At 41.6% G+C, this 21,656-nt stretch overlaps 1 protein-coding gene across 2 annotated transcripts in view; it reads right to left on the bottom strand.

The window, feature by feature from the left end:
• Nucleotides 1-21,656, bottom strand: part of LOC137423417 (rab11 family-interacting protein 4) — a 70,400-nt gene that overhangs the window by 27,363 nt on the left and 21,381 nt on the right. For both annotated transcript variants that reach the window (XM_068110561.2, XM_068110562.2), the window contains 4 exons: nucleotides 15,945-16,136; nucleotides 14,982-15,113; nucleotides 12,078-12,113; nucleotides 11,693-11,777 (listed from right to left, as the gene is read on the bottom strand). In XM_068110561.2, coding sequence (XP_067966662.2) covers nucleotides 11,693-11,777; nucleotides 12,078-12,113; nucleotides 14,982-15,113; nucleotides 15,945-16,136 — 445 coding nt within the window. The remainder of the gene's footprint in view (nucleotides 1-11,692; nucleotides 11,778-12,077; nucleotides 12,114-14,981; nucleotides 15,114-15,944; nucleotides 16,137-21,656) is intronic.

The raw sequence follows: 21,656 nt of genomic DNA, 5'->3' as shown, positions 1-21,656 counted from the left end.
ATGATGGTGAAAATGATGATTGGAAAGCTCTTGGTGAACGTCATCTCGGGATATGCTCCGCAGGTTGGTCGGAGCGATGAAGAGAGGGCAAGTTCTGGTGTGCGATAGAGAAGCTGATGGAAAACGTGAAAGATGAGGAAGTTGTTGTGGTAGGAGGAGACCTAAATGGACACGTGGGAAGGAGTATGGATGGTTTTGACGGAGTTCATGGGGGTTACGGATATGGTGTGAGAAATGGAGAAGGTGAAAGGATTTTGGAGTTTGCTGATGGAGCTGATTTGTTGATTTGTAATACTCAGTTCCAGAAAGAGGATAATAAGCTTGTTACATACACGTCAGGTGGGTCGACGACAACCGTTGACTACCTGATGGTGCGTAGGCGAGATAGGGGGCACCTCCGAGACACAAAGGTGATCCCGGATGAGGAGGCTGTTTCACATCACCACTTGGTTGTCTGCGACGTAAGGGTGAAAGGTGCGAGGAGAGCTCGGCGGGTGAAGTACCAACCGAGAATGAAGGTGTGGAGGTTGAAAGAGGTGACAGTAAGGGAGGCATTAAAAGAGAGGCTGAGTAGGGTCGAAGATGATGTGGTTGAGCTTGAAAGTGGTTGGATGTCAATGAAAGCTAGTCTGTTGGGAGCCGTTGGTGAGGTATGTGGATGGACAAAAGGACCACCGAGGCACTCGGAAACATGGTGGTGGGATGATGAAGTTGGAAAGAGGATTGACGAGAAGAGGAAGAAGTTCAAGGAGTGGCAGAAGGCGAAGGGTACGGGAGCAGAAACAGCAGAGCATGAAAGTTATAAGGCAGCCAGGAAGGCTGCAAAGAAAGAGGTAGCAAAGGCGCAGGAGGCATGTAGGAAAATGATCGGAGAACGCTTGGATTCGGAAGAGGGTCAGAAAGCAGTATTCAGGATTGCAAAGCAGATAGCGAAAGAGAGGTGTGATGTGATGGGGGTGAGCTGCTTGAAGGATGAAGTGGGACAAATCGTTGTCGACCCAGATGGAATTAAAGGAAGATGGAAAAGATACATGGAAATGCTGTTGAATACAGAGAATGAATGGGATGGCAACATCGAGAGTAACCCAGTTTTAGGACCGGCAGAGAAGATAACTGAGAAGGAAGTTGAGGAAGCGATAAAAGCAATGAAGGGTAGAAAAGCGGGAGGGCCGACGGGAGTTGTGGGAGATATGTTGAAGGCAGCAGGAAGTTGGGGTGCGAAGAGAATGACAGAGACCTGTAATCTGGTGGTGAAAGAAGGCCGCATTCCAGTGGATTGGGAACTGAGTACCCTCGTCCCTCTATACAAGGGGAAAGGTGACCCTCTGGAGTGTGGCTCGTACCGAGCGATAAAGTTATTGGAGCATGGAATGAAGGTATTGGAAAGGGTGTTGGAGAGGAGGATAAGGAAGAAAGTGAAGATCGATGAAATGCAGTTTGGATTTATGCCAGGAAGAGGAACGACAGACGCGCTTTTCATTGTGAGGCAGTTGCAGGAGAAGTACATGGAGAAGAGGAAGAAGTTGTTTCTTGGGTTTGTTGATCTGGAGAAAGCATTCGATCGGGTTCCACGCAAAGTATTGACATGGGCATTGAGGAAGTTAGGAGTGGAGGAATGGTTGATCAGAGTAGTGATGGCAATGTACAAAAGAGCGCGCACAGCTGTAAGGACGAAGGACGGGAACAGTGGTGAGTTTGAGGTGAAGGTGGGAGTGCATCAGGGGTCGGTACTAAGTCCACTACTATTTGTAGCTGTGATGGAGGTGCTGGCTCAGAACGTAAAGGAGGGTTTACCGTGGGAGTTGTTGTATGCAGATGATCTGGTGTTGATTGCGGAAAGTATGGATGGACTGAAGGAAAAGATGAACACGTGGAAGGAATGTATGGAGACAAAAGGTCTGAAGGTGAATATCGGAAAGACGAAGGTGATGGCAAGTGGTAAAGCATGTGGTGAGGTGGAAAGAACTGGGAAGTGGCCCTGTGCTGTGTGTAGGAAGGGTGTCGGAGTGAACTCCATTCAGTGTACAATGTGCGCTGAGTGGGTTCATCAAAAATGTAGTGGTCTGAGAGGGTCATTAACCAGTGTGGCAGCTACATTCAAATGTAAGGTGTGCACAGAGGGAGCTGCAGATGGAGGAAATGTTGAGTTGGATCTTGGAGACGGCGTGAAGCTGAAAGGTGTGAAAACATTTTGCTACCTCGGAGACATGCTGAATGGAGAAGGTGGATCAGACTCGGCAACGGTTGCTCGAGTGAGATGTGCATGGAAGAAGTTTCGAGAATTGAGTGGCGTGCTGACGATGAGGGGAGTGTCGTTGAAGCTGAAGGGAAAGGTGTATGCTGCATGTGTGAGAAGTGTTATGATTTATGGGAGCGAGACATGGGTAATGAACGTAGAGCAGCAACGAAGGTTGGAAAGGGTGGAAATGCGAATGGTTCGACGGATGTGCGGAGTATCGTTGAGAGAGAGGAAGACAAATGATGAATTGCGAAAGATGATGGGAATAGAGCCTGTGATTGATGCTGTGAAGAGGAACAGGTTGAGATGGTTTGGTCATGTGTTGAGGAAGGATGAAAGTGGCTGGTTGAGAAGAGTGATTTTTTTTTTTTTTTTTTTTTTTTTTGTTTTGTTTTGTATACTGAATCGAGGCTCGTGAAAGAGCTAACATTTACTTCACAAACAAATCAACCAGACAAACAAAATATATAAAAAAAAATGAATGTAGAAAATGAATGATGGAAATGAATGTAGAAGGAAGTAGAAGACGGGGAAGACCGAGAAAGACTTGGCTAAAGCTGGTGGAAGAAGAAATGCGGGCAAGGGAGTTAACAAGGAGAGATGCAGAAAATAGGGCAAAATGGAGAAGATTGTCATGGGGACCGCAAGGCTAACCCCCGCTCTAGCAGGGAAAATGGCCTTTAAAATGCATGTTGTTGTTGTTGTATCTCCTCCTAAATCTATATATCTATCCCCTTATAAATCTATCCATCTCCTTTTAAATCTATCCATCTTCTTTTAAAACTATCTATCTTCTTTTAAATCTATCCATCTCCTTTTAAATCTATCTATCTTCTTTTTAATCTATCTATCTTCTTTTAAATCTATCTATCTTCTTTTTAATCTATCTATCTTCTTTTAAATCTATCTATCTTCTTTTAAATCTATCTATCTTCTTTTAAATCTATCCATCTTCTTTTAAATCTATCCATCTCCTTTTAAATCTATCTATCTTCTTTTAAATCTATCTATCTTCTTTTAAATCTATCTATCTTCTTTTAAATCTATCCATCTTCTTTTAAATCTATCCATCTCCTTTTAAATCTATCTATCTTCTTTTAAATCTATCTATCTTCTTTTAAATCTATCTATCTTCTTTTAAATCTATCCATCTCCTTTTAAATCTATCCATCTTCTTTTAAATCTATCCGTCTTCTTTTAAAACTATCCATCTTCTTTTAAATCTATCTATCTTCTTTTAAATCTATCTATCTTCTTTTAAATCTATCCATCTTCTTTTAAAACTATCTATCTTCTTTTAAATATATCCATCTCCTTTTAAATCTATCTATCTTCTTTTTAATCTATCTATCTTCTTTTAAATCTATCTATCTTCTTTTTAATCTATCTATCTTCTTTTAAATCTATCTATCTGTTGTCTATCCAATCTATGTCTATGTCAATCCAATCTATGTCAATCCAATCTATGTCAATCCAAGACATATCCTAATCTATGTCTATCCAATCTATCCAATCTATCTGGTCTAACCCTGGTGTTGGGCTAACAGCTAGGGTGCCGGCTTAGGATCCTAGGATCCTGGGTTCGAATCCCGGTCGATCGCTGAATTAACGCCAGGGGGGTTGACTCAGCCTGTCATCCTTCCGAGGTCGGCTAATTGAGTACCAGTTCACTGGTAATTCCCTGTTTGTCGTAAAAGGCGACAAAAAGGGTTGGCGGCAGGAAGGGCATCCGGCCATAAAACATTGCTTCAAAAAGGGGACCGAAAAACAACAACCACGGTCCCCGAAAAAGGCCAACCCCCGCTTTGCGGGGAAAAATGGCCTCTAAAGGTGTTTTTTTTTTTTTTTTTAATCTGCTTTGAAATCTATCCATCTTCTTTTAAATCTATCTATCTTCTTTTAAATCTATCTTCTCCTAAATCTATCTGTCTATCTCCTTTTAAATCCATCTTTCTTCTTTTATATCTATCCATCTTCTTTTAAATCTATCTATCTTCTCCTAAATCTATCTGTCTATCTCCTTTTAAATCGATCTATCTTCTTTTAAATCTATCTATCTCCTCCTAAATCTATCTATCTATCCCCTTTTAAATCTATCTATCTATCCCCTTATAAATCTATCCATCTCCTTTTAAATCTATCTATCTATCCATCTCCTTTTAAATCTATCCATCTCCTTTTAAATCTATCTATCTATCCCCTGATAAATCTATCCATCTCCTTTTAAATCTATCTAACTCCTAAATCTATCTGTCTATCTCCTCCAAACTTGGTATTTATGATCACCACATGGCACGAAGACGCAGGAGCAGTGCCATTTTGGCCATACCCACTTGGGCAGGGTCAAAAACCAAAAAATGCAATTACGAGAACATATTCAACATTTTTTTCATGAAACTTAGAATATGCAATCACCTTTGCGGAATGCATGAAATGTCTTGTTTTTTTTATCCCCCGCCCCCCCCCCCCTCCCAACCCCCCAGCGTCATGCCCCAGGCCTTAAGGTCACAAGGATCAAAATGGGAAGCAAATTAAACTAAATTTGATATTGGGTCATTCCTTATGGAACTTTTTGCCATCTTTCAAGGTTTGCTTTAGGAGGTAAGCGTGGGGATTTACAATGATGCGCCATCGACATCGCTCTAGTTATTACTAATATTATTAACTTCACCAAGTCTCAGCTCAGGTCAAAATCCAGCAAAAGTGAGACCAGTCCTACATCACCAACATCAAGTAAATGTGATTGGGGAGTATGACAACAGAACATTGTGGTGATGCCATTCACAACAATATAAAACTGTCAATTACATCATCAGAAGGTTGTTAAGTAACTATATCAGGGATGTGCAGTCGATAAGCCTAGACCGAAGCAGGAAGTGGGACACAAAAGCAAGCAGACACAGAACTGCTATCCTCCGTGTGCAAAGATGAAAGTTAGTACGAGGGTCAATGTTAACGTTAACAATAACAATCGTGTGGGGTTATTTGGAAGCACAGTGTGACAGGAAGGAAACACAAAGATTAGCTCTGTAAATTCAGAGCTCTGGAATTCAAATAGAAAACAGTCGTACACAGCAACATCACTTTGCAATGCTGAAAGCAGGAAGTGAGTTACAGACGGGTATTTTAAAAAAGAAACACAAAGATAAAGGTTAGCGTAAACGCCACATAAATGAACTATCAGCAGCTCATGGGAGGAAGGATCTTTTGAGATAAAGAAGTTAAAAACGGGTAAAAGTCAAATATAAAGCAATTTTTGACGATGCAATTTTTTTTTTTGCAAAAACAGAAAAAAAAATTAAGGGAAATAAATATATTTTAAAAAATAATAATAATAATAAATAAATAAATAAAAACTTTGTAAGCATGATGGTAGAGGTATCAAGCCTGTTATTACATCATATTCTAACAGCCGAAGTTATCCCCATCTTCTTGAGGGGTTGGCCAGGGAATGTTTTTGACCCATCTTTTACAAACCAACTAACCAGGCCCTACATTCAACTAAAGGTGGAATTAATTTGAAATGTGTTCAGGGTGCTGGCAATAACTCGCCTCGTCTTTGTGAAGGGCACAGTGGGATCTTTATCGTCCACCAATGACCAGTGCTGACAGACAGGTCTTCCGGCTTAACATCCTTCCAATATTCCAATACCACACATCGATGCATAGCCATGCATGTAAAAGACAATGGTAACAAGTTTATAGCAAAAGTCCAGATTCAAACCCAGGCAAATCATCTCAAATGTGAACGCGCATACCTCCAAGCTATCCCGCTGACCACTACACCAAGCACACTCGGCACCAAGCACCCAACCTATTTATTAGAGTCTAGGCTCCCTCCATGACAAGTAGGTGATAATAGCCACCATTTGGCAGTTCAGATCACTCCATAAATGCTCTGTGAAGGGAGCCTATCGACCATTGCTCGACCACATCCGCATTTGATCGACAAGGCTCGAATGTGGATATTGGCAAACTTGACCCGGCTGTTCCGCGATCTTTCAAGGTTGAATTCTGGAAGTCGAAATGACTTGCTGTGGTGCAATTTCCGACATTGCTGCTTTGTAACCTATTATATTTATATCCTTTCCTGTTAAAGGCTCTCATTTTCACTTTTTCTATCCACCTTATGTTTTGACACCAAAGATTACAAAGTAAATGTAGACTTTCATTTTTGCAATTAATTAAAAAACAACTTTCACCTATACATTCAGGGAAAGGTTTGGGTTGTGGTTAATGTCGGCCAAATATGTCGTTTTGAAATTTTCACTTTCTCTACAAGAGTGAGGCTCATGAAGAGTGATGTTAAGAACAAGAGAGGGAGGGAGAGAGAGAAAGGTGAAGAAACCCTGTTTAGTATACAGGGAAGGGTCCATGGGGGGCAATAAAGGACCAGGATGGAGATGGGGCTGACTTGAGGTAGCAGCGCACTGCTTCGAAGTTTAAGGACTCAATGTACTTACGTAGGAAAAGGGATTCTACACCACCCATTCCTGAAAGACAAGGAGCTGTCAAGTGTGATGCCCAATAAGTAGAGGTCACAATGCTGGGAGCGTTAGTGTGTTTGACAACTTGAACACCTCAATTCCACCCACATCAGAGGTTGGCTCCGAAAGGAGGGTCAGTGCACAATGGCCACGTGGATTTCCTTTTTCCATTCAGTTTTCAGAATAATAGATTTAAAAATGAGAATGCGCAATATTTAAGGATGAAGTATGTATGGGAGCGACATCATCAGGTCTGGGATCTTGGCAGGGTGTGGTGAATCACCTCCGTGACTGCCCAATGCAATCTCAAAATCAATTCCAAGCACAGTAAAATTTGAATATAATTACAACTGTTAAGCATATCCTTACTTTACCCGTAAGAGATTAATGTCTCAATGACTTAAACACGATCTGTACATTTTTCGCATCATAAACATTTCCTGTAACAAAATCACTCACACATAAAATTTACATCATGCAAAACCCATGTCGCAGAAATCCACTGTAAAGTAAGGAAATCCACTGTATGCATTAACCGCAGTTGGGCACATTGGTGTTCATAACCACAAAAAGTTCCACTTTACATCCATCGTTTATGACAAGAAGGGTACTTGGTATTTATTGCAATTTGATGATTGAGACACAAAACATCCAAGAATGCATAAGGAATAGAATAGCTCGCTATGCTACTTGGACAAGCGAGGGAAAGGTGAATCTTTTTTACCTCCGCCATGGAAGGTGGATGGAGGTTATGTTTTCACCACTGTCTGTTTGTTTGTGAACAAGATATCTCAAAGTTGTGGATGGATTCTGACGAAATTTGGTGGAGATGTAGCATATGTGACAAGGACGGAATTATTAGATTTTGGTGAAGATCCGGATTCGGATCCGGCTACCTGAATTTTTAAAGCGATTCTTCACAATTGGGAGATAGGGCCAAAAACGATACATAGCAGGATATCTCAAAATGTTGTGGATGGATTTGGACGAAACTTGGTGGATTGATTGGGTGTCTGTCAAGACCAAATTGATTAGATTTTGGTGAAGATCTGAATATGGATTCGGATACAAGAGTTATTTACTTTTTAAGTGAGTCTTCACCATTGAGAGATTGGGGGGAAAGCGATATACAACATGATATTTAAAAAATAGTTGTGGAACTGTTATGAATAAACTATGTGGACGAGTTGGTTCGGTGACAAGAATATGCCGATTAGATTTTGGTTCAGGTCCGAATCCAGATCCGGCCCATCAGTGGGATACAAAACAAACTGTTCAGCCTGGTGGAGGTTTGCGCTCTGAGTGATGTTCTAGTTATAAATTTGCTTTACAATCGTATTTGCAATTGTACACAGGCATGTGTATTTCAAGCAAATAAAACCAATTCATTACAATTATTTATTTTTCCTCTGTTTTCCTATTGCTATTATTAAACACATTTACAATAAGCTTCGAGCTCTTCTACGAGCCTCGACCATATATTTAAAAAAAAAAATTTATACGAGCCTAGACCATATATTAAAAATATGAATATTGTTATGTGGACCAGACCCATTACGCAGCTAAGAATGGCGAGTGGCAGGAAACTAAAAAGACGACAGAGCTTGGAGCTCAACTTGGCCAGTCACTCACCTGAGCGATATAATGAGCAGTCCTATTCAGAACATGGACTAACAGTGCTAGTTTTCAGTATTTTATCTTGATTTACAATATTTTGCCAAGGGATAAGGGATTAGCCAATGTTGAAATGAGTGACACGCAGGAGGAAGATTGGGAAGCAGACGTGCACAATCTTGGAAAATATTGATTAATTTAGATAGAGGCAAAGGCACAATACAAATATAGAAAGATATAGTGGGACGAAGAGAATTGATGAATGAGGCTAATAGATAAACAAGCATTCTGAGAATTGCGCTGCAATACATGTCCACTACCAAAGATCAAAGTGCCATAACTTTGTCAAAATCGATCGAATTGCAAATTTATGCACGGTTGATAGTTTTCAAACTTGATCTGAGGTATGCTGAGACACGTGTGTCACGCCTCGCCTCGTTGATAAGCCCGCAAGGTCGCTCCGTGCAGCGGCCTGCACATGTTGCACTGTGTGAATTATATAAATGATTACCAACTCACGGTCTTGAGGTACTGGCGATTCAAGAGATATCCATATTTTTTTATATTTTCATTTAATTAACGATATCTGCCAAACCACGTGCCCTATCGCAAATTCCAAAATGGCATTTTAGTAGACTGACATGCTGAACAGATCTGTGAAGATTCCCCTCGATTGGATCAAAAATGAGGGAAGAGCTTGGTTTTAAAGGTTCATGCTTTAAAATGTCATAACTCTGAAACCATGTGACGCATGACATCATGCTCGCTGACTTTTTTGTTCATCAGGGGTACGCGATTCTGCCTGCAAAGTTTGGCCTCGATCTGTTCAGCCGTTGCAGAGAAAAAGGGGTTTTCGTTTTTTCACGAAAAACAATATGGCGGCCGAACCACGTGACCTGTGACGTCATAATTACCATTAAAATATTCTACAGACCGAGTCCATCATATGGTGAAAATTTGATCTCAATCGGTCCTATTATTGCAGAGAAATTGGTTTTTAAAGGAAATTAAAACTTAAAACGGCACTGAGTTAAGGATCATCAGAATTATCAGAATTCCCAAAGTTCAAAGTGCCATAACTTTGTCAAAAATGATCGAAACGTCGTGAAGTTCGAACTTGACCTGTAACATATCATGAGGAAACCATGTACCAAGTTTGAAATCATTAGCATTAAGCGTTTAGAAAAAAAGTCCGGAAAACTGTTCTTTGCGTGACGGATTGACGGATGGAGGGACGGCGTGCAAACCAATAGTCCCCTCCGGTGTACACCGGTAGGGGACTAATAAACCCTTGTATTACAAGGCATGGGGCACATGGATAGCAGAGCAGAGTTGGCCTGTACTGGGCAGAGATTGCAGCACAGCAGGGCAATACATTGGAGCGTCACTGACAAAAGAGAACGTCCAGCTCCACCGATCGTTCAAGGCAAAAGAGAGCAGAGCTCCACACCATAGACTGTACCCCAGTGAAAGAGAGTGAATGCCACCCCTTCAGTACTGAAATGGCACCAAGATGGCAGCTTTCCACCGTCAGCCCAAAGCTCAAGACAACTGTGGCACTTCCCTTTGCCATTGGGCACGGCTAATCATTGGGCAGGCGGGGAATCCTCCCATGGGGCCCAGCACAGAGTGACGACATTGTCAGAACTGGCAGTGATGTCACTCTATCGGGACCACCACAATTCCAGAGGGAGGGACAGAGAGGAGCAAACTTCCATGCTGAGAGTTGGGGTGACCTTACATTAATGACCCTCCCAAGGGGACTCCTCACTTTACCTTGCCGATTTTATGGGAACCATAGATCATGTGAACCCATGAACCTAACTAACCTCAATATAAAAACTGTCAACAGAAAGCAAAAACAGGACAACAACCTAAACATGAAGGTCGTTGCAGTTAGAAACTATAATAACATTCAGTGGAGCACAGACTTCTGCCAGGCTTAACAGTTTACATTTTGTATCCCACCGATAGGCCAGATCTGGATTCGGACTTGAACCAAATTCGAATCAGCTTGTTCTTGGCACTTACCCAACTCATGCACCAAGATTTGTCATAACCCTCAACAAACCTTTTGAAATATGATGCTATAACGTTTCGGCCTTCTCACCCAATTATGAAAAATCACTTAAATTCTAGTATCCGGAATAAGATATTCACCAAAATCGAATCATTTCATCCTTGGCACACACCCAACCTGTTGACCAAGTTTTGTCCAAACCTGACCATAACTATTTGAGATATCGTGCTAAGTATCGTTTTTGGGCCTATTAATGTTGAAGAATCACTTTTTAAAAATTATAACATCGATTCGAATCTTCACCAAAATCTAATAATTTCGTCCTTGTCACACACGCAACGTTGCAAACATATTTTGTCCAAATCCGTCCACAACCTTTTGAGATATCCTGGTCACAGACAGACAAACACACAGGGTTGAAAACATAACCTCCATCCACCTTCATTGGCAAAGGTAATGATTTATCCGACGTGAGCAGGCGGTCTATGCTAAGGCCTTACATTTTAATAACTACCCTGAACCCCACACACAACAGAATGGGTTAATGGTTGGAGCATCCACTCCGAATCTGGGAGGTCAGAGGTTCAAACCCCAGTCATTCGAAAGACTAAAAATTGTATGTTCTGCTTCCTTGTTGGCACTCAACATTTCAAAAGATAGAGCAAGGCCACACAACACTTGGAAGGCAGTGGCAAACCACCCAGTGTAAAAGTTTCCAAGAAACTACTTTGGCAGCACCAATGCTCTGTAAATAGTATGGCACATCAAGAGAAAACCGACACACGCAACAACACGAACAGAACATTGTAAAAGTTTTGCTTAAACACAAACAAACTTAAAATATATCACCAGGAACTGAACTATATCATACCTTATTGAAACACATCGAGATATCACTGAACTATCGGCCTGTGCATGATTTGCAAGAGTTATTTACAAGGTAATGGCAAATTTGTTAAGAAAACTGAAAATACATCTCCAGGAAATGAAGATAAGCCTAAAATCTGATATCATCCAAAATTTTATGCCACAACTTTTTTATATAAAAAACACAATAACCACATTCACGGCTCGAGTTCACAACACGTGCGTATTAACGAAGAATTATATGTAAGCAAATCGATGTAATAATCTCAAGTTTATCAGCACTTGATATGATCGTGAATCAATTATCGAACACGATTATCGATCACGATTCACGATCACCATATCGGTTGGTCGACGGTACCGAATTAAAACTATTCATGCATATGAACGACAAAAACTAATAAAACCCGTGTTATTAGTAATCAATTTTATGCTTTAAAAAAATATATACAAAAGCACCAATACCTTTTCCTCAATGTCCGGTTCGGCTGAGTCCAAGCAATCTGGAACTAAGTTCTCAAAGCTGCCATTCCTGCCTTGCAGTAGCTGCCTGAGTGACAAGAGCATACAATGCAGATTTCAGATCGGTTATGACCAATATTTAGTGAAAGAATGTGCATCCAGCAGCGAGAAAGATACATCAAAAGCAGGTTTAACCCAAAAAAGTAGGACAACAGGGTCACCATCCAAATGGGTTAATATTTAATGGTTATATGGATTTAAAAAATATTTTACCAACACCAGTCTTGGACAGTGCCAAAGAAGCCCGGTCCTCAACATAACGCTATTATTCAACGGGATTTATAAAACACAACCGCATTGGAAAATGTGTTTTTTAAAGAAAACATACCTTGCATATGCCATGGACAGCATCCTTTTGTTTGGACTGTGCACAGGCAGAAAAGATAATACAAACAGTGTAGTATGTTACATTCTTGAACAGGAATTAGTTTACAAAACATGGCAAAGGGTCACAGACAGACAGGCGAAGGGTCATAGAAACCTGCAGTTTCTTTTCTTCCAATGGCAAAGTAATATTTGCGGCCGTATTCCTACCTATGGATTGTCCTTTTATGACAAAAGAAAACACCAGAAGAGTTTTGCTCGGCAAGGATGTGACCAGCAAGTTAAATTATCTAAACATTTGGAATGATTCATGTAGACTTCAGGAATTCCATTTAATTCCAAAAGACAGAAAAACATCAGATGATTCAAGCTGGAGTTATGATCTGCAAAACGATATTCAAATGGCACAAGGCCTTTGTTTGACCTTTTGATGGCAAAATCGAATCAGTTCAGCTTTGTATCCCAGACCATACTTCGGGCAGGTTTGACAGAAATCACTTCTGTGTTTCACAAGTTATTGCGGTAACAAAGGTTTTCAATTACAGGTCACATGACCATAGGTCTTTCATCTTTTAGTGACAAAATCTAATGAGTTCATCTTTCATACTTTTACCAAGTTTGGTCAAAATTCCTTCAGCAGATAATTAGTTATCACAGTAATGAATGTTTGTTATGCAATCAAACACGCACGCATGGACTAACACGAAGCCAGACGGACAACATGAAAGCATAATGCCTCCTGCGCCTTCGGCTGCAAAGATTACATGATTGGTAGCATAATGGTTAGAGCGTTCATTCTGGGTCTGGAAGGTCAGAGGTATGAATCCCAGCTGGCTCAGCATTTATAAAGGATGAGCAGGAGTACCTGGCATGGGGGGGAGGGGGTGAGGGAGGAAGCAGGAGAGGGAGGAAAAAGTGGAAGGGGGAGTGGGGGGGCGGGGGGGAGGTGAGGGGAGAGGGAGGGGAGAGATATACTACATATATATCCTTTGGGGGGGGGTGGCTTTGGCAGGCCCCTCCGTTTTGAGGGGGGGGGGGGAGCGGGAGGAGGAAGGGAAGGAGGAAAAAATTTCTCGTTAAAAAGAGTGCTTCATAACCTCAGTGTTGCACAGGTAAAAAAGGTAATTGTAATAGCCTCTGCCACCATTACCAGGTGGCGCTACATGGTACACATTTACAGAGACTTTACGACCTGACCCTCTCCCGGTCCCCCAAACCACCGAATGAGGCCGCGGCCACATAGCCTATGTTACCCACCAGACAAAGTTGTATTTGTATTTGTACCCCGAGTGAAGTGTTTATAGCTGGAGTACCCGGCGTTGCTCAAGCAAAAAAGAAACATTAACATATTTGAAATGAGGGCAAATAAAATGGAAAAGCAATTACATCCAAATCAGAATCCATCATAAATGTCAAATTATCATTTTACCTTTTCGTTGAATATATGCTGGTGAATGTGCCGTTCATCACGTATCTGTGTCAAGTATGATGACGTTCAGGAAGAAAAAGAAGCCTTACAACCAACTTTGACCGCTTCCTGAATCGTTTTTTATTTGTGTTCAAATGTCTGGTGATTGTTTTGTACTTATGTATGCGAATGTGTACTTGTATAAAACTGTCATTAATCAAAAGGGCTTAGGCACTATAGAGCGATTTTTTTTTTTAAATGCAAAAAAAAGTTGTTTTTTTGTTTTTTTGCCTAAAACACTCCCAGGCACTCACTGATTAACATATGAAAGTTTGACGATGATCCGTTCAGCAATCTCTGAGAGAAATGGCGACACAGACAAACGGCTCTCATATAGCAGATAGAGCATGGACAAAAACCACAAGTTGGTAATAATAGTGCAGACTTCAATGGAGCCAATGGCCTCCTCCTGCATCGCAGTTCCTTATATGGGAACTCATTACTTGAAAAAAATAATTTTTGACCAGTATGTTGATCACTCCGGTGTGTGTGTGTGTGTGTGTGTGTGTGTGTGTGTGTGTGTGTGTGTGTGTGTGTGTGTGTGTGTGTGTGTGTGTGTCTGCTCACGTGTACTTCACTACAGGCCACAATTTTAATCTGATCTTCAAACGTCACCAAATTGTAGAGTTTGTAGTCCGATAGAATCCTTATTTATTTGAGGTCAAAAGGACAAAAGGTCAACATGGACCAAAGGTCAACCACCTTTCAATTTCCAAAATCCTCAATTTTCATCCGATTGACTTGAAATTTGAATAGGATTTACACATCAGCTAACTTAATTTAACCACCAACTATTTTTGAGGTCAAAATGATGCTCTACTGGGTGCCGTTCTACTTTGTTCTCTTTTGCCAAGTGTCGCTCTATGAGTGATTTTTCATTAAGATTGCTGTCTCATGCAGTACAATAACTGTTCACATATTCAATGCCAGTTTACATTGGCACCTTATTACAAATTATATTTTTTTATTTGCTATTTATTTATGTACACGTGTGTACATGTCCTTCTGCCCTAGGGCTACCACTGCTAGTACTTGAGTGTCAGCCACCTCCATCTCCAACTTAAATCTGTAAATAAAACTTGTGTACAACTGTGTACTGTGCTAAATACTACTTCTGTGTCGATCTCCTGTCTTTTGCAATGGTTCCCCAAATGGAGGCCCACAAATTTGTTTGGCGCTAGGCCCACAACAGGTTAATCTGGCCCTGCACATATTAACAGATCAAAACAAAAACAACAAATGTGACATCACCAGCCAAGCTTGTCAACACCCTAACATGGAAAAGTGCATTTTTGCTCAAATCATAGCTAGATTCACTAGGTAAGCATAATGAGTTTGTGAACTTCCCGAGGTGATTAGGAAACAAATCCTTTTTCCTCTCATCAACTTACCAAAAATAAATAAATGAAGCACCAAAAAAAGAGCCAACCCACAACTTACCTGGTGGTCTCCAGTCTGTGGAGGCGATTTTCTAGCTGCCCCAACTGTTCCAGGTGACGAGAACAACCGGAGCAAAAACTTAGTGCTTCTGACATCAGATGACCATCCACGCATCCATCCTCATGGCTTGTCCTGTCAAAAAATAATAATAATGTGCCCATTTGTCAAAGTATGCATGTCACATGGCACCATCTATCTATAATTCCAGTAATCTCTGTGTGTTTGTTTGTACGTTTGTTTGTCTGTGACCGCTGTTTCTCGACAACCACGGGTCCGATATACTTTAAACTTGCCAGGTATATTGCTGGGGACCCGAGGATGTGCCTTTTCAAGGTTTCATATTAATCGGACAATTACTTACCGAGCTATGTCCAAAAAACGATTCAACCAATCAGAGAGCAGCGAGCTATCGCGTGTGCCGAACGTGGCGGACACACTCTGCCTCGGATGGCACATTTGAGAGCGTATTCATTTATTTCACGTTTGCAAACTATGTTGGCGCTATGTTGGCGTTAAACGATGTTTTAAAACTAATTAAAACCCCGGGGGGATTGTCACTGTACTCGCAAGCCGTTCGCCGTTCGCTTTGGCGTTGCGAATGGACCAAAACATTTCATGCACCAAACCATTTCATGTAAAGCGTTCGCCGTTCGCTTTGGCGTTGCGAATGAACCAAAACATTTCATGGACCAAACCATTTCATGTAAATAGAGGGGGGGATATAATTTTAGATATAGATATAGTACGGGCATGCCCTAGTCGATTACAAAGACAATACTGCTCTGGGGAAACAAAAGGAGCCCACTTCTCAACCACAACATAAAATCATCATCACCTCAATCCCATGTTCAAAGCCCAACATTTTCAAATAAATGCAGCACAGGGAAACCCTTCACAATCCCAAGCTAAATTCAAATCTACAAACCCAAAAGTGGGAGGCCAAAACCTCATCTTTTAACTAACCAATTGCGATGTTGCAATGATGTTTTGCCAGAGACCAGAGGGTCGGCCAATTGCAGTGGTGGCGCTTCCTCCATGGAAAGGTCTGTGACATCACCCTCCCCGTAGTCCTCAAACTCTTCACCAATACTGAGTAGGGAGAGTGCTGAGAGCGTCGATATGTTGGAAACAAGAGAAAGGTTGTGTTTATGGGTTCTGGGGGATGGGAATGAAGAGGAAATGGTTAAAGTGTTACATTATAACAAACTGGAGGAAATATACATTTTACATTATTGTCAGAATCAATCTGCCCCTCTGTCAACCCACTTGATCTCTGGAATAAGGACAAGAACAGACCTTGTAGGCACGGATATCAAAACAGCCGATTGGTTATTCTAGTAGCCCAAAAACACAACGATTGGTACAATAGAACGTCTCCAAGTTCAACTCGTGTTTTTTTTTTTTTAAAGAGTTTATGTCTGACCATGTTGAGCTTTCTTTTCTGCAAAATATCAATCTGCAAGACAACATCACCACATGTCCAGCATCAACTGCGAAATGTACTTCAATCTTAGAGAAAGCGGTGGTTGAATTTGCACTTTCCATCAAAAAAGCCGCTGTTCAGTGAGGTGGTGAGGATAGGGGGTAGGAGGGCCTCATGCATATTGATTAGATGACGAAGACAGAGGAGAAACCTCACGGAACAGCATGGCTTCCACTGCATCAGAAGAATGAAAATGATTCGGGTTAAAAGGTGAGTTGTACAATTCTGGCGCAATGTATATTTGTGAAATGCGTACTGTGAAGTTTGTGGAGCAGCAGCTGTCTCAGTGTAGACTGTGCATAAACTCAACCACATCTTCCACCCCTACTTGCTCGTCCCTCCCACTCCATCGCCCCAAACATCAGGAAACTTGGGGACGAGGTGGGATTTGTACCCAGACGCCCGCAGCACCACAAACTCAGTCAGCGTGCATTACGTGAAGCAAAACCGTATTTTTCATCTGCACCGACGCTGCGGTTCTCATTTATCCATGTGTCCGGCAACTTCCACTTCCTGGTAAATTCTGTAAATTCCCTCAAAGCTGGCTGTGTCGGAACGGGTTTAAAGGTTTACGGCGTACAATGATGAAGTAAAAGCTTATTTTTGGGGGGAAGGCAAAGTTAAAGATCAGTTAATATCAATTGTTTTGGGTAGGTATGTCAGACATTCCTTTTAAAGAGAAATCAAAAGCAAAAAATAAATTAAAACTAGGTTTTATTCACAGAGATCAACACTAGTGTTACGAGGAACTATTAAAACAGATAAGGAAAAGTTTTCACAACGTGCATGTTCTATCTGTTACAACACGGTTTCCTCACCCGGCCTTTGTCATCCAAGTAATCGGCTTTAGACCAAGGGGATCTTTGTTCTTTAAAATGATGACTGATACAACTCCGCTTCTATAACTGACGACTGATACAACCAACCCAACTCAACCTAGAAACTACAAGATTGTGGACATGTCCATCTTGGCCTGCTGGTAAATCCATCAAGGAAAGTGAAGAAGCCATCAAAAGCATGTGTAGATTATATGGCCGTGCATTGTGCGTTGTGTGTGTGTGTGTGTGTGTGTGGCCATGCGTCTTGGCCTAAAGATCAAGGTGCATGTGTATCATTTTGAAAATCTTTGCATGACCATAAATTGTATTGTTAAGTTTCCATTCTTGGAGAAGTTGTAAGGGTTTACCCACTCCCATAACACAATAGGCAGACTTGCACCCCAACAGAACTACTTTGTGATGAAGAGATCCACCCCATAGGGTACTATGCATCACATATCCAGAAAATGCAACACGCAGCTTTAGAAAAAGAATTTATGGAGAATGATTCGTTCATTTAGGAGGGGGGAAAATGGGGAAAAACAAAAATAAATAAATAATTACTGTACATTAGACTCGTTGGGTTCTCAAATACAGTGGCTGATCTATCAATGCTAACCTACACAGAGATTAAGGCAATAATTTGGAATTTCGTCAAGGAACCAGTCCAAAGGGCTATTCTCGTCAGAGGAAAAATATCCACAAGCATGTGCAATAAGGATAGCCAGCTTAAAATCTTCAAATATACAACATTGCTACCCCAGCAGCTGATTGAACGTTCTTGGCGATCACATTAAATTGCCTTGATGAGTGCATAATTATCATCCCATCGTGCCCAGAATTATCCAAATCAGTGGCGAGTGCATTGCAATCTGAGCCACTCCAAAACCTGCAGGGCATTTTAGTACAAGGGGGGGGAGGGGGGAAATACCCAAGGAGAAAGTTGTCAGGCTCGAGTTGGGAGTAAAATGGCTGCTGGCCAAAACAGAAAGAGAGGACGAAGTTGCTTGCAATCAAGAAGGGAAAGTGATTGAAGCAGATGAGGAAAAATTGAAAGGAAGGGGAAGGGGAGTTGTGAGAAATTGACATGAAGAGGAAGGGGGATTGCAGTGCTGTTAAAGTGTGAATGTGGAATTATAACAAGTCAGGAGACGACGATGGTTCACGAGTGAGCGGTATTCAATGACAAAGGACAGTATTCAATGACAAAGGACGGACTACTTTGAAATGGCCGTCCTTTGTGACCTTTAAAAGTCAAAACCGACATTGAAAATGTATAAATAGGAATGTATTATCTGTTATGAGACTATTTAGCTACACAATACCAAAAATTCGGTTCGATTCGGACAACTTTGAAAATTTGACCTTTGTGACCTTGAAATGTCAAAACGAAGGTTACTGACCGTGAAATGAGATGGAAAATAATGTATAATCAGTTATGAGGTTAGTTAACTATACAATACCGAAAATTCGGTTCGATTCCGACAACTTTGAAAATTTGACCTTTGTGACCTTCAAAGGTCAAAGGTCGAAGATTCTGAAATTTGTTGGAAAACTTGTATTTCATGATGTATGTGATAATATAAGATCATGTACGACATTTCACCCTATCAGGAAGCGAACAATGTAATAATACCATCAGAAATTGACTTTTCTAAATTTCGTGACTGTGACCTTGACCTTGGGGCGAAAATGAAAAATCGAGCTCTGTGGGGCTAGACACATGACATTGGCCTAACCAAATACCGAAACCCCTGTCAGATTCCACCAACTCCCTCAGAGAAGATGTAGCTTGAACTCGATTACCCCCTAAAAAGACATCTTTTTCGGGCATGGCTCCGCCCACAATGGGCGCAATACACCCACTCTAGGCAGGACACAACCAGATCATGATATTAACCTCCTACCCAAGTTTCATCAAGATCTGATGATATCATCGGGTAGTTATGCTGTGGACAGACAGACACACACAGCCAGACACACACACATGACGAATATAGTGGTCACTTGATAACTCGTGAACCAATAACTAAATTAGCACTAAGTATTACCTCCGCCACCAAAGGTGGATGGAGGTTATGTTTTCACCACTGTCTGTCTGTCTGTCTGTTTGTGAACAAGATATCTCAAAAGTTGTGGACAGATTTGGACGAAACGTGGTGGACCGGTTGGGTGCGTGACAAGGATAAATAGATTCGATTTTGGTGAAGATCTGAATATTGATTCTGATATGAGAATTTTTTTTTTTTTTAAATTTTTTTAGTGATTCTTCACCATTGAGTGACAGGGCAAAAACCAACATATAGCAGAATATCTCAAAAAGTTTTGGACCGGTTTGGACAGTGAACATTAAACTGGGTGTCCCATCTGCCAGCATTAGTTGGTGATCAATAAAGATCCCACGGTACTCTTCACAAAAAGGAGGTGAGCTATCGTTGGCATCCTGTCCATGTTTCAAATTCCTGCACCAACTGCGTCAGTGGTATCACCACACCCATGTGAGAACTGATGCAAACTTACAGCCCCATGCTGTGCAATCCATATAGAAGAATTTAGTTTCTCATAAGGAGGAAAAGGGGAAAGGGAAAAGGGGAAAGGGGAAAGGGGAGAGGTGACCCTCTAGAGTGTGGCTCGTACCGAGCGATAAAGTTATTGGAGCATGGAATTATTATTGGAGTATTGTTGTATTGGAGTTATTGGAGTATTGGAAAGGGTGTTGGAGAGGAGGATAAGGAAGAAAGTGAAGATCGACGAAATGCAGTTTGGATTTATGTCAGGAAGAGGAACGACAGACGCACTTTTTATTGTGAGGCAGTTGCAGGAGAAGTACATGGAGAAGAGGAAGAAGTTGTTTCTTGGGTTTGTTGATCTGGAGAAAGCATTCGATATGGTTCCACGCAAAGTATTGACATGGGCAATGAGGACGTTAGGAGTGGAGGAATGGTTGATCAGAGCAGTGATGGCAATGTACAAAAGAGCGCGCACAGCTGTAAGGACGAAGGACGGGAACAGTGGTGAGTTTGAGGTGAAGGTCGGAGTGCATCAGGGGTCGGTACTAAGTCCACTACTATTTGTAGCTGTGATGGAGGTGCTGGCTCAGAACGTAAAGGAGGGTTTACCGTGGGAGTTGTTGTATGCAGATGATCTGGTGTTGATTGCGGAAAGTATGGATGGACTGAAGGAAAAGATGAACAAGTGGAAGGAATGTATGGAGACAAAAGGTCTGAAGGTGAATATCGGAAAGACGAAGGTGATGGCAAGTGGTAAAGCATGTGGTGAGGTGGAAAAAACTGGGAAGTGGCCCTGTGCTGTGTGCACGAAGGGTGTCAGAGTGAACTCCATTCAATGTACAATGTGCGCTGAGTGGGTTCATCAAAAATGTAGTGGTCTGAGAGGGTCATTAACCAGTGTGGCAGCTACATTCAAATGTAAGGTGTGCACAGAGGGAGCTGCAGATGGAGGAAATGTTGAGTTGGATCTTGGAGACGGCGTGAAGCTGGAAGGTGTGAAAACATTTTGCTACCTCGGAGACATGCTGAATGGAGAAGGTGGATCAGACTCAGCAACGGTTGCTAGAGTGAGATGTGCATGGAAGAAGTTTCGGGAACTGAGTGGCGTGCTGATGAGGAGGGGAGTGTCGTTGAAGCTGAAGGGAAAGGTGTATGCTGCATGTGTGAGAAGTGTTATGATTTATGGGAGCGAGACATGGGTAATGAACGTAGAGCAGCAACGAAGGTTGGAAAGGGTGGAAATGCGAATGGTTCGATGGATGTGTAGAGTATCGTTGAGAGAGAGGAAGACAAATGATGAATTGTGAAAAATGATGGGAATAGAGCCTGTGATTTATGCTGTGAAGAGGAACAGGTTGAGATGGTTTGGTCATGTGTTGAGGAAGGATGAAAGTGACTGGTTGAGAAGAGTGATGGAAATGAATGTGGAAGGAAGTAGAGGACGGGGAAGACTGAGAAAGACTTGGCTAAAGATGGTGGAAGAAGAAATGCGGGCAAGGGGGTTAACAAGGTGAGATGCAGAAAATAGGGCAAGATGGAGAAGATTGTCATGGGGACCGCAAGGCTAACCCCCGCTCTAGCAGGGAAAATGTTCTTAAAATGCATGTTGTGTGTTGTTGTATAAGGAGGACAACATTTTAAGGTTACACCTCATCCAACAGCTCCGAAACAATCATTGATTGTTGACACCCTGACAAAACTAACTTTGTAACAAATAGATCTATCCCATAGGGTATGTTGCATCGAATATCGAGAAACTGCAATGCGTAGCTTTAGAAAAATAATGTAGGAGAATGGTTAGTTCATTTATGAGGGAGGAAAAAATTTGCAAAGCAAAACCGTGACCATCAACTGTGACCTGTGA

The sequence above is a fragment of the Myxine glutinosa genome, chromosome 3 (genome assembly GCF_964187855.1).
Source record: "Myxine glutinosa chromosome 3, kmMyxGlut1.1, whole genome shotgun sequence".
NCBI lineage: Eukaryota > Metazoa > Chordata > Myxini > Myxiniformes > Myxinidae > Myxine > Myxine glutinosa.
Note: the sequence above shows the minus strand (reverse complement) of the source record. Positions and strands in the feature narration are given on the sequence as shown.